Source organism: Phalaenopsis equestris, unplaced genomic scaffold (assembly GCF_001263595.1).
Source record: "Phalaenopsis equestris unplaced genomic scaffold, ASM126359v1 Scaffold218760, whole genome shotgun sequence".
In the NCBI taxonomy this organism is placed as follows: domain Eukaryota; kingdom Viridiplantae; phylum Streptophyta; class Magnoliopsida; order Asparagales; family Orchidaceae; genus Phalaenopsis; species Phalaenopsis equestris.
Genome location: NW_018237177.1, coordinates 453,859 through 467,347, shown reverse-complemented (window position 1 = coordinate 467,347; position 13,489 = coordinate 453,859). Strand labels below are relative to the sequence as shown.

The 13,489-nt window shown below is 34.5% G+C and overlaps 1 protein-coding gene across 1 annotated transcript; it reads left to right on the top strand.

Annotated features, from left to right (window-relative positions):
• The first annotated feature begins 1,304 nt into the window (after positions 1-1,304).
• LOC110037331 (glutaredoxin-C1-like) lies at positions 1,305-2,170 on the top strand. Its single transcript, XM_020741955.1, has one exon. The coding sequence runs from the start codon at positions 1,408-1,410 to the stop codon at positions 1,717-1,719; it is 312 nt and encodes a 103-aa protein (XP_020597614.1). The 5' UTR covers positions 1,305-1,407; the 3' UTR covers positions 1,720-2,170.
• The last annotated feature ends 11,319 nt before the right edge of the window (positions 2,171-13,489 follow it).

Below are 13,489 nucleotides of genomic sequence, written 5' to 3'. Positions count from 1 at the left end.
CCATTGAACTTCTCCTCTTTGAACCTTGCTTTGTCAGCCTTTGCTCCCACTCGAATCAAACACGACTTTGATACCAATGTGTTGAGGAAAGAACTTGGAAGAATTCCCTTCCAAATTTACCAGGGCTTAGACTTGATACAAATCTAAGCCACACCATGGAATATGATCATGTAGATTTGATAATATTGAAACAATCTTATGAACATAAGCACAACAAAAACAAACCAGAAAAGCACAAAAAAAATTAACGTGAAAAAAATTTGAGAACAGAAAAATAAAACACCGAGCCGCACCACTAAAAAAAATCCACTATGACAATTAGAGGCTTTATAGAGAACACACTCAATTTCCTCTGCTCTCTCAAAAAAACTTACAAGACCTCACTCCAAACTCTTACTTCTCTGACCTGACGCAAGAATCACACGTCAAAATCAGTGAAATCTTCCTCTCCAATGCTTCTCACATTAACCGGGATTTTTGTTGAAAAAAAACACACAAAAAGACCTACATACTCTGTTTGAATTCCTCCTTAAAGTTACAAAGCACGTGTTAAACGCCCGCCCAAAATTGGGCTCCTTAGTGCTAGCAGATTAGGAAGCAAAAGCACTTTTGAGGTTGTAGGCACAAAAGTGCTCGAAGTGGGCACTAGAGCGCCTAATTTTGGGTGCCTAAATTGCCTATAAGGAAGCACTGAAGCGCCTTTCTCTTGGCTACTCCTTAGGGAAGGGTGCAAGAGCACCCGAATCACGGTGCATAAACGCGGCTGCTCAATCTATGCAACACACGGGTGCTTGAAATCAGGCTCCTCCATAACAAACTAAGAACTAAATTTTAAACTTAACGTCATATACTTTTCAAGCACACAAGTAGAATCAGACACAACCGACAATCTTGCTGATAATTAGCCAAATGATAATAACAAATCCTTTGAAAAAATCTAACAAATTATCACTTAGAAAAATTACAAAAATCATTAAGCAACTTAGGTTTAATCATCACTATGCTACAATGCATGAAAGCTACAAAGTTATCCACTTGTGCTGATTTGGCCATTAACACCATATATTGCCGACCTCCCTATCCCAAGAATCACATACCCTTAAGTCTATTTCTACCATGTGAGTATGTGACATCCAGAGACAGTGCCTTATTTTCGCATATATTCCAAAACCTCAAAGCTCAGCTGTCCCAAACAGAAAAGCAAACATCACATTATCCAGTCCCAACTCCCATCTCAAATAACCAAAACCAAGCAATAACCAAACCAATCATTTTCAAAACTCTCATCAAAATTACACATTTTCATCCCTAATCCCTTCCTTGGCCTCAACCCTATAAAAACCATTCCAAGACAGCAACTTTCCTCAAGCTTTGCTCTCCCATTTTTCCATTCTGCAATAATCATCCATGGACAAGATAAACAAATTGGTGTCACAGAAAGCTGTGGTGATTTTCAGCACCACTTCATGCTGCATGTGCCACACAGTTAAAAGTCTAATATGTGAGCTTGGAGTGAACCCTGCAATATACGAACTGGACGAGGAGCCAAGTGGAAAAGAAATGGAGAAGGCTCTTTCAAGGCTTCTTGGTCGTAACCCTCCCATGCCTGCTGTTTTTATCGGAGAAAAACTCATTGGATCTACTGATAAGGTTATGTCTCTTCATCTGAGCGGCAAGTTGGTCCCCCTGTTGAGAGATGCAGGTGCCCTTTGGCTTTAGCTCCATGACATATATATATAAATAATATATAATAACGTCAGATTTTCAGTAAAATACATATGAGTGTTTTAAGTTTGTCTAATTGTCTTGTCTCCCTTCATAAACAAGAAGTTTTAAAATGTTGAGTGCTTGATGTTAACATGATTAATATGTATGGGAAGAAAGTGAAGGGAAATGAGTGTTAGTTTCTTAGTTTTGGAAATGAGAGATTTTGCATTTTGTATTGAATTTTCAGTATGTTATTGATTTATTATGAATCTAAAAAAGCAAGGATTAAAATGACAGGAGTAAAAATGAAGTTTGGGTATATGGATGGAGTGGTTCTGAGGGTTATATTATAATTAAAAATTCATGTCAATGAGGGTTTTTTTTGTAATATTTGTGCTATATTTGTAAGGCAGTTTAACTCGGCAAGCACTGTTGTTTCTGCATGGAAAATGAAAATATTAAAATGGGGCATTAACATAAATACCGCACAATTTTTATGCTTTTATGTAGCTAACACCTGAGCTTTAATATTTACATATGCATGATGCTCAAATCTTTAATATCACATCAAAAATAACACAAACCACTACTTTTTAAAAGTGAAATATACATTTTTATTCATAGACTGTTTACATCAAAATGTTATAACTGTAAATATGAAAGTTTAAGTGTTAGATATGTATGTATGTGGTGTTTATATGAATTTCCCTAATATTAAGCAGTATTGACATTTTAGTAATCTCATGCTTATAAAATTGTTAAAGAAAATTTTTTGCTTGGGATATTCTAAGTTAAATTTAGCTTAGGGGGAGTAAGATTTATAGTTCATTTTAAGGCAAAATAATTCTTTTGGTTTTGAAAGATAATTCTTCTTCTTGTAGAAAATACCTTCCATAATTAATTTCATGAAAAATAAAAAGGCATGGCTTAGCATCTCATAAGAATGTCTACACTCTGAATTTAAATATATTCATTAAATCATGAAAAAACAAAATCCAACTCAAATATGTCCAATATCCTAGCTATTAATTGCTCATTTGGAAGTATGTCAGCAACTAAATTGTTGAGAAAAAAATAGCCCTTAAAACATTGCTATTTGCAAATTTGCACCTTTTTTTATTGCTTTTTAGTTTTGGTCAAAATGATGAAATCCTGCATATTTGGAAAATACATATTTTAATACCAATGGGGCCCTAAGCTTCAAGATTTTTTTAATAAAAATTTTAATGAGACAAAAGAATCTATACTAATTATTTTATGATTACAATTGATCGTGATCAAAATTAGAGGGTCGTTTTACTAGAGTTTTTTTAGATTAGATTTGCTTCGTTGTACGTACTTCACTAAAATTAATCAGATTAATGACATCAAACTTCATGTGATCAAACTACGTAGGAGCTAGAAGGCTCATATCATGATTATGTTTGGACCTTCTTAAGTGAAGATTATTTAAACATGAAAAATCATTAATCAAATATATAAAACAACTATTTGAAGTCAATAGAGTACTTATTTACTCAATAGAGTACTTTATTACTCAATAAAGTCTTCATTACTTGACATGAAACTTCATTACTCAATAGATTATTTCGTTACTTAACAGAGCCCGCCAATGACAGTGAATTTGGGGGGCGGCTGGTGGTGGTTGACTAAGATTGGTGAGTTGTAACAGACAGTGGAAGGCAACTATAATGGTCGAAAGCTATCATTGTGTCTTCAATCTAGAATAGCGTTAGAAGTAGGTTCCTTCTCTTCCTTCCTCTCATGTGATATGAGGGGGTCTATTTATAGCCCTTATGGGAGGAGCATTTTCATCATTTAGCAAATAACTCCCATAACCACCCAATCAAATAGCGCGCAATGATACTCCTTAATCATAGGAGTTTTTTTTTGCTGATCTGATAGCCTTAATGACCTCATAATCGGGTGATCTTAGAGCCGTTGGATTCCTCTAGTCGAGATGCTTGATTTGATTATAGGTGCATCAAATTTGGAATTCATGTGATCCTCAAATTTACCACCAAAATTCTCTAAAAGTGGTTCAACAACTTGAGTTGGGCTTGATTCAGCTCAGAATAGACTACTTTTTAGAATCAATTAGTTTCTCTCATCGAGCTTAGTTTGAATATAAGTTTGTTCAAATCATAGCTCTCGAAGATTTTTAATTTTGATTGAAATTTTTCCTACTTAAAAAATACTACAAGATACATGTTAAATGCCTTGATTCTTAAAAAATGGTAAAACTAGGTTGCGACACATCAATTTCTCCCTATTTTTGTATGATTTAGTTTGTATCATCTGAAAATAATAAAATAAATAAAAATAAAAAATATTGAAAATTTTCATAAAATTGGTGGCAGGTAGTGTGTTGGCTGGTGGCAAGGATAAGCGGAAAAGGGCAGCGATCAACAACTGGTGGTAGTGGGGCCATGGTGCGGTGATAGGTAAAGGAAAATGTGCATGAGAAGTGTGGGTCATAGTGGATCAACGCGGGTAGCATGCTGTAGTGGATCACAGGCAACCCAGGTCACGGGTCATGGGATGAAATGAGTTGGTCGGATCAGGGACATGAACGCAGCTGTTATGTTGTCTAGTTTGGTCAGGTCAAGTCTAAAACATGGGACAACGACAGCTGCCAAACCAGGCGCAGGTAGCGATCACGTGGATGAAACACATCATGCATATCAAGTAGCGCATTGGATCGCACACGACAGTGGATATGTCATTTTAATCGAACACATGGCTCTGGACGGGTTGGTTTAACCTGAGTTTGATCTCCTTTGGATTGGACTTGGGTTGGTTTAACTTATATGCCACTTGTTGAGCCTTGGATTTAAAATCATTAATTTTTTCCTTTATTGTTTGTCTTAAGTTTGATTATTTTTTATTTAATTTGCTTCCTTAGTGGGTTAATGTGTCATGGTGGGTGTTAGGGTTATGAGGATTTGAGTTTGTTATTTGGGTGATAGACTTTGAGATTTTAGGGTTTGATGGATTCATTTTAATTTTGGGCCTTTAGCTTTTAATTTGTTTGACTAATTATTTTAATTCATAAAATTTTATGGTATGTTGGTTTGTGCTAGTTTCACTATTGAATTTTCTTAACTCTTGGTGAACCTTTCATTTTGGCTTTTCTTGTGTTAAATAACTTAATATATGATCTATCATCTTCATGCTGGTTTTGATAATTTTATTTATTTATGGGTTGTTTCAATTTTGGGTAGGTGCAATGTTGATTCCATTTGGTGGGTTTAAATTTTAGGGACTACAATTTGATATCTAAGATTTGGGTTCTAAAAAAAATAAAATATTAGAGTTTTAATTTTGGTGCTCAATTATATATGGTGAATTTTGGGTGATGTTGATTTTAAGTTTGCTTATGGCATATTTAAGATTTAATGAATTTTTAACGTTGTTTTAATTTTACATCAATTGATGGGTTTAACCTTGGTGTTTAAGTTGGGGTTTGATGATTTCAAGTGAATTGTGTTTTATTAGTTTTATTTTGGATTTAACAATTTTAGTGGTGTTTGGCTTAGAAAAGAAAATTTTTTGGTTTGACTTTAGTCATTCTTATAATTTCAAATTTTTAAGTTTTAAAGCCTTTTTAGGATTTCCAATGGGAAGGTGAACCTTCATTTGGTCCAAAGTTCGTCTCATGCCCAATGTGCTTCTTTTAGATCAAATAAGGATTAATAGATGTTAGGGGTGCAAAGTGGGCTACCAAAATGGAACCTGAAGTTTTTAGGGTCAAAGGGTTACTTAAGACCTTCTCCACCTCATAGGAACTCAAATTTGGCTTTAATGACTAAACTCTAATCATCACAACCAAAAGTTGAGGATTTGGGATCTAGCATATCAAGCCTTATAGAGTGAAGATTTGCTTGGAGTTCTACATTGGTGTTGGTTCCTTCACTAGTCTTCTATGAGAGCCACTAGAAAATCCCTAAGACTAGATCCTAGGCATCTAGAGAGAGGATAGACCTCACAAAAGTGAGGTCAACAATGGTTCATTACCATGCAATCTACTCTCTCTCTCTCTCTCTTTCACCATCTCTCTTTTATGTTTTACGCTTTATTCATCGGGTGTGATTTGAGGACAATTTTGAACTCAAAGGGGGATTGCATAAAATTAAGTTACCAACACATGTAATACTGAGTAGAAATGAATATAGAAAGAGGTGTATATAACTAAACCTAAGATTGCATTTGGATCCTGAGAATTACAACATAAGCAAATTATTTAAATAATAATAATAGTAAGGGATAATTAATGTATGCATATTTATAGTCAATTGGACATCATTTAAATTTCTTCACTATTTGGATACCTGAATATATGGTAATGATCTTATTTAATTATGTCTAAGAGACAATCATTCCATCATAAAATATAAATAAAAATATTTTTGAAAGCACTCAAAATAATTTCTATATGTTTTAAATATTTTTTTTAAAAAAATTCATATTTTATTAATCAAATATGTCAAACATGTTTTGTTTCAAATATAAACATAAATAAAACAAAATAAAAAAAAATATAAAAGATAAAAAATAGAATTGACCCCATCGGCTTCTAAAGAGATGTTTGGGATCACTTTTACTTTTTGTTTTTCACTTATTTTTTCTTATTAATTTATTTATGTTTTGATTTAAATTAAAAAATATTTGAAGTATATTTTAGACTTTTCGAATGTTTTATAAAAAAAATGATCTTTTTTTTTTAAATTAAGAACGTGTAAAACATATACTAATCAAGTCTATTTTCAAAAACAAAAAATAAAAATAGAAAATAAAAGTGACATCCAACAAATCATAAAAGCAATATTTCATGGTCTCACATCACCAATATTCCTCCATATCTACATTGAAAAGCACATAAAGTTCTAAGGATAGAGGAATTTTTTCCCACACATTATGTGAGCTATATCTAGTTATATCTTCATGCATTAACTCAATCAATCATAAGAAAAACATGGAATCTCTTTGCAACTCATCTGTGGCCAAAGTTCCCAAGTCATTTTCTCAAGCTATGGTTCCTTGGAGACATGTAAATTAACTCATCCGATTGAAGCAAGCGCACAAAATATGTAGTTTGTGGTCATATTTGCATAGTTGTTGGCTAAAAGTGCAATTTATGTATTTACATATCCAACGTCTAAATTTTTATATTTATATGCAAATACTTGGATTTTTAACATCACATTAAAAAACATCAGTATTAGGAAAAAAAATAATACATCAGGACTCTGAACGTAAAGCTACGTGCGGAGTCCAATGAAATTACGTCGTGGAGGTGATCGACCCGGTAACACTAGGGAATATTCTACTCGTGTTATTCAGGTGTTATTGTGTGTTATTCAGATATTATTGTGTATTATTCAAGTATTATTGATGTGTTATTGTGTTACTATAACACTGGGAATATTTTCCGAACATAATAACACCTGAATAACATATAATAACACCTGAATAACACATAATAACACCTGAATAACACCAGGAGAATATTCCCTTGTGTTACCGGGCTGATCACCTCCACGGCGTAATTTCATTGGACTATGCACATAGCTCTACGAGCGGAGTCCTGATGTAATATTTTTTCCAGTATTAGGGGCTTTCTAAGAGCGAAATGTGTCTTTTCATGGATAGATTTTAAATACTAAAGTGTTTAGATATAAATATTAAACTTTAGATGTTAGATATGTAAATATTAGGAATTGTGTGGTATGCATGTAAGTTTCTCTTAATCTTATTGTAAAACTGCATGGAAATTGGTGACATTTTGACTATTATAAACCTTTCATTTTCAATTATAAAATTCAATTGTATAAATCAGATAATAAGCAAAGAAAGCAGGGTGTTAGCTGATCTAATTGATAAAAAAAATTTAAAATTACAAAAAAAAAAAAAGGAAGATTTGCATACATGCCACACAATTTCTATGTATTTACATATATAACACCTAAACTTTGATTAATATTTACAGTAATACAATTTTACTTATGCATAAACTTATGTAATTCCCCTTTAAAAATGTATTAATGGTATATTTTTTATGTAATAGGAACGATTTGAGGGTTAAAAATGCAAAAATCAAAATGTAGGTGTTAGATATGTAAATTCATAAGAACTGAGTAGGGCTGTCAAAACGGCTCGTTGTTTGCGAACAGCTCGTGTTCGGCTCGTTAAAAAGCTCGTGTTTTGCTCTGAGTTAACGAACCGAACGCGAACAACATGAACAAATATTTGCTCGTTCGTGTTCGACTCGTTTTGGCTCGAAATACTACTAAATATTTATAAGTCTTAAGAAAGTTTATAGAATTTAATTCTCTAGAGATTTATTAAATTTGAATTTACAGAATTTATCATATCTCATTTGTAGAAAACAACTCCCAAACAAATATATTTCTTTTATTTCATTTAAATATATAGTTTTGCATGGACCCCCATATGTGAACTTATGCGGATTGTATAAATGGAGACAAATAGAGGGTGAAGCTTTTTACATACAAGGGAGAGGAAAATTTCATTTTAAAATATGAAAGATTTAGGATTTATTTGGGGCGCCATTTTCTCCAATTTTCATCCCCAAAATGTCGAATATCGTGTTTAGGAACCCGCTTCTCGCGTGCATTTTGTTGGAGTCCAACTTTGGAACGGCAAAAGCTGAAAAGGCTGGGGGAGGTTGCATTCTGCAATTTGAGCTCCATTTCGACATCAAAATCTCGTCACTGCCCCTCTACAAACTCCGAAATTCCTCCATCAGTCCTCGCAAATACCCCTCATCGCCTTCTTCCCCATTCTTGGTTGATCTATGTCTTTAGGCAGAAACCCGGCTCCCTTCTCCCCTCCGTCCATTTTAGGTTGTCGTCGACTCTCACTGTCTTAGTATTTATCTCTCTAATTTTTTTGTTCTCTATGGTGATGGTTTGATGTTTTGTGTTTTGTTCTTTTTTTTGTTTGGGTGGTTGGATTGTTTGATCGTTTGTGTTTTATCATCTTCTCGATTTACCTGTTTATGACTTCTCAGTCGTAGGAATTTGAGATTCTACATGGGCTAAAATAGGAATAGATGTAGAAACCATAACTGAATCCTGCTATTGAGACCGCAACAACGGGTTCCAGGATTTTTGGGTCTTCGTGCCCATTATCAGAGCAGGGAAATCTTCAAAGGGACCCATAATGATTAGAGTCGAGACACCAACTGGACCCATAGAAGCAACTCCAGAGCTATCAGATGAAGTGACTATCACATGGTAAGAAATCCACGAGAACAAAGAAGGACTACGTGACAGTTGGGAGAAAACTGACACACATTGTGGTGCATCACTGCCGGGCATCAGTTTCTTCTTCGCAGAAGGGGGTGCGCCGACACGAGCCACTGTGGTAGAAGTGACCTCATGTGCGCGGCTCCTCTACTTGAGAGGAGGGCACAGAGTGGTGCCTCAACATGCGTGAGATTATCAAAGGTAATTCAGACTGGATGCTTAAACGAAACAAAGGATACAGTGCCCTCAAGAGTAGAGAAAATGCTAGGGGAGATAGAAACAGTGTTTTCCTAGTGATAGCGATTGTGACTACCTTCTCACTATCCATTTATGTCATGCAAAAAGTGACATCAATCAAACTTCAAGGAAAAAGTTCCAAAGGTGCAATAAAAATACGCAATAACATCGATGCTTGCAAAAGTGCAACAACCAAAACACTCGGGGTAAAAAGAAGGGACAAAATAGTGTCAAGTTCCCAATCTTGGCAATTTTTGATTTTATGGTACTTTGTGGTATCAGAGCAATTAGTTTTATCATGATCCAAAAGAGTCATTACGATGATTACTCTAATTCATAAGTAATTTTGATAAGGAATTAAATTATATTTAAGTATATTTTTTATTATAATATTTCAAAATTTTGAAAAATTAGGAGGGAAGAAGCTAGAGATGATACTGTAGAAGCTATTACACCCCCGCAGATTACTGTAAATGCATATGCATTTACTGAGATGATGACCATAGTAACACAATTGATTACGAATTCTGAGACTCAGACTAGTTCCAATGGAGGATGTCAGATGGATAAGCAACTGAAATTATTTCAAGATACGAGACCACCTCTCTTTTCTGAAGGAGGAGGTCTAGTAGATGCTGAAAATTGGCTATTGAGAGTGGATAAGATTCTGGATGACAAATGCAAGATATTTCTATTAGATTGGTACAGGGTTAGGTAATATGAAGATGAATTCACCATGCTTTCTAAAAATGTGCCTTAGTTGATCCCTAATGCAGAGGAGTAGTGTCACTGAATTTTGACTGAGTTCAACGATGTGATTAAAAAACCATTTATTCCTCTTAGAATTGATGATTACTTTGTTATGGTGGAGAAATCTAGGAGGATTGAGTTGGATCTGGAGGCTTCTTAGAGGAGGAGGGACATTCAGAAGAGAAAAAATTTAGAGGATCCAGATTTCCTCATAGCTCTCAGAGGCAGTCTTTTTCAGTCAGTTGGTACAAGTGTTGAGAAGGCTACACCCGACAGTGTTGACACCCAATTTGAAGTGAAGAAGTGTGATAAATGTGGAAGGTTGCACAAGGGTGAGTGTCCTTCTGGATCCAACACTTTCTTTTGGTGCCATCAACTAGGAAAAATGGCAAAGATTTGTCCTAAATTGAGTCAAAAGTCTCCTGCAGATTTCAAGAGCAGTGATGCACCTCCTTAAAAGATTTATGGTAGACCTAGGGCAGCTAAATCATCAGGTCTACGCCAAATACATGTTAGACTCAGCAAAATGTTTAGCTCATAGTATATACTCTTTCATAGCAGAAAGCTAAGGACTCTCCGGACGTCATCACATTTATGTTTTAATTTTAATATTTTCAACCCAATGCACTTTAAGCTTCATATGATTCATCTCTTGTTATAATTAAAACAATTAAGGGTTTAAATATATTAATAGACTAAGTTTAAATGTTTAATGCAATGAATTTAATGATACATATTTTATATTTAGAGTAAACCAATAAGAGTATTATTTGATTCGAGAGTGTCACATTCTCTTATAGCTGGTGAATTGGATAAAGTGATGCAATTTAATCTTATTTCAATGCTTTTGATACTATTGAATAATGTAAATGGTGCTTTTGTAGAAGTTTATCAATCAGGTGAGGTAGAGTTTATAATTGGTGGAAGGAGTTTTAATGCCCAAATTATTGTGTTGCTCTTAGTGGAATTCGATGTGATTTTAGGCATGGATTGGATGTTTGAAAATTTTGGCTCTATTGATTGCAATAAGAAGATTGTTAAAATAAATGTACTTGGGGAGGAAGAAGTTAAATTTTATGGTGACAAAGAGCTGGCATCGATAATTACTCACATTTGGAAGTTAGGAATTTTTTTGCTCAAGTGACAGATACTTCTAAGAAAGTGAAGTCTTTGAGTGATATTCCCACGGTAAGAGAATACTCAGAGGTGCTTCTAGATGATTTACCAGGGATACTACTAGTGCAAAAGATTGATTTCACTATTGAACACTTACCAAGTTCTGAGCCAGTATCCAAGGCACCCTATAGAATGACAATTAAGAGGTTGTAGGAGCTGAAGAGCCCACTGTAAAAGTTACTTGATAAGGGGTTTATCAGACCTAACACCTCGCCTTGGAGGGCTCCAGTGTTATTTGTGAAGAAGAAGGATGGAAGCTTTAGGATATGTATAGATTACAAGGAGTTGAATATGCTCACTGTTAAATATAAATATCCTTTTCCAAGGATTGATGACATGATTAATCAATCAGACGGGGCTTCAATATTTTCAAATATTGATCTAAGGTCAGATTATCACCAGCTAAGGATCAGAGAAGAATGCACAGTGAAGACTGCTTTCAGGAACATATATGGACACTATAAGTTCGTGGTAATGTTGTTTAGATTGACAAATGCTCTAAAAATTTTCATGAACCTGTTGAACAAAGTCTTCAGATAGTTTTGGATACTTTTGTGATTGTCTTTATAGATGATATACTAGTGTACTTGCGGGATGAAGTCAGTCATACAGGTCATTTGCATGTTGTGCTGTAGGTTTTCAAGGAGAATACACTTTATGACAAAATTTCTAAATGAGAATTTTGGCTTAAAATTATGATTTTTCTTCGACAAATTATCAGTAGTGATGGCATGTTTATAAATAAGAATAGGATTAAGCGATTGTAGATTGACCAAGACCTACTACTATCAATGAGGTCAGGAGTTTTTTTATGTCTGGCTAGTTATTGCATGAGGTTTTGTTGAGGGGTTTTCACTGATTGTTATGCCAATACCAATTTTGACTCAGTAGGCAGTGAAGTTTGAATGGTCAGATCATTGTGAGGAGGCTTTTAAAAAACTGAAGACTTGTTTAATGTTAGCTCCAATATTAGCTATTCCTTCAGGTTTTGATGGATTTCAAATTTTCAGTGATGCATCTTTGAGGGGTTTGGTTGTGACTTATGTGGCATGGTAGGTTCACTGCATATGCATCACGACAATTAAAGAATCATGAAAGGAATTATCCTATGCATGATCTGAAGTTAGTTACAGTTGTACTTGCACTCAAGATTGGAGGCATTATTTGTCTGGAGTTAGATGTAAGGTTTTCACTGACCATCAGAGTTTGAAGTGTAACTTCACTTAGAAAGAGTTGAATTTGAGGCAAAGGAGATGGAGAGAGGACTATCCAGACCTTGGAGGAACTACTAAGGTTATGTGTCCTTGACTTTGGTGGAGGTTGGAAATCACATATACCTTTAGTAGAGTTTATTTATAATAACAGTTACTAGACTAGTATTGGGATGACTCCAAATGAAGCATTGTAAGAAAGGAAGTGCAGAACACCTCTATGTTGAGCTAAAATAGGTGAAAGAAGGATCCTTGGACTTAATTTGGTTGATGATGTTCCTGAGAAGATTAGATTGATCAGAGACAGACCGAGGGCGGTATATGACAATAGAAGAAACTCTATGATGCCAAGCATAGACCTGTTGATTTTGAAGTTGGAGAGTTTGTTTTCATCAATGTATGTCCATTGAAAGGTGTGCAATAATTTAGAAAGACATGAAAATTGAGCCCCAGATTTGTTGGTTCTCTTAAAATTGTGGAGAGGATTGTTAAGTGGTTTACAAATTGGCTTTATCAATCACATGCAAAGAGTTCATATTTTTTCAACATTTCTTCAATGAGAAAGTTTATTACAAATGAAGCCAGTAGGGTGATAACAAACTCAGTTGACATTCAACCCGATTTAACTTATGTTAAGGAACCTGAAAGGATTCTAGATTATGATGTGAAGAATCTGCAAAATAGAGAGATTTCATTTTTGAAGATTTTATGGATGCACGGATCGAAGAAGAATGCTACTTGTGAAAAGGTTTGCGAGATGGAACAAATATATCCTCAGCTTTTCTTTTGATGTATGTTTACTTTCATGTTTATTTTCAAAATTTGAGGATGAAATTTTATAAGGAGGGAAGATTTTAATAGCAACAAGTTTTAAAAAATAAAAATAAAAATAATTAAAGTTAATTGAATAGGCACGAAGGATAAGAACCCCTTCGGTTAAGACTTAAGAGTTATATTACTCATTCACACCAACATAGAAAACGAGAAACAGAAAATGGAAAAGATAGAGAAAGGAGATTATGCCCTAGCCGAGTAAGGAAGAAATCGTAGGGAGGTGGGGGAGTAGAAATCAAAGAAAGTGGGTGCAGTGTCAATCCATGAGAGAGAAGAGAAGGACTGAGAGGAAAGAGGCAGTGA

Coding starts and splice junctions, on each gene's coding strand:
- LOC110037331 (XM_020741955.1), top strand. CDS start 1,408: ATGGACAAGATAAACAAATTGGTGTCACAGAAAGCTGTGGTGATTTTC.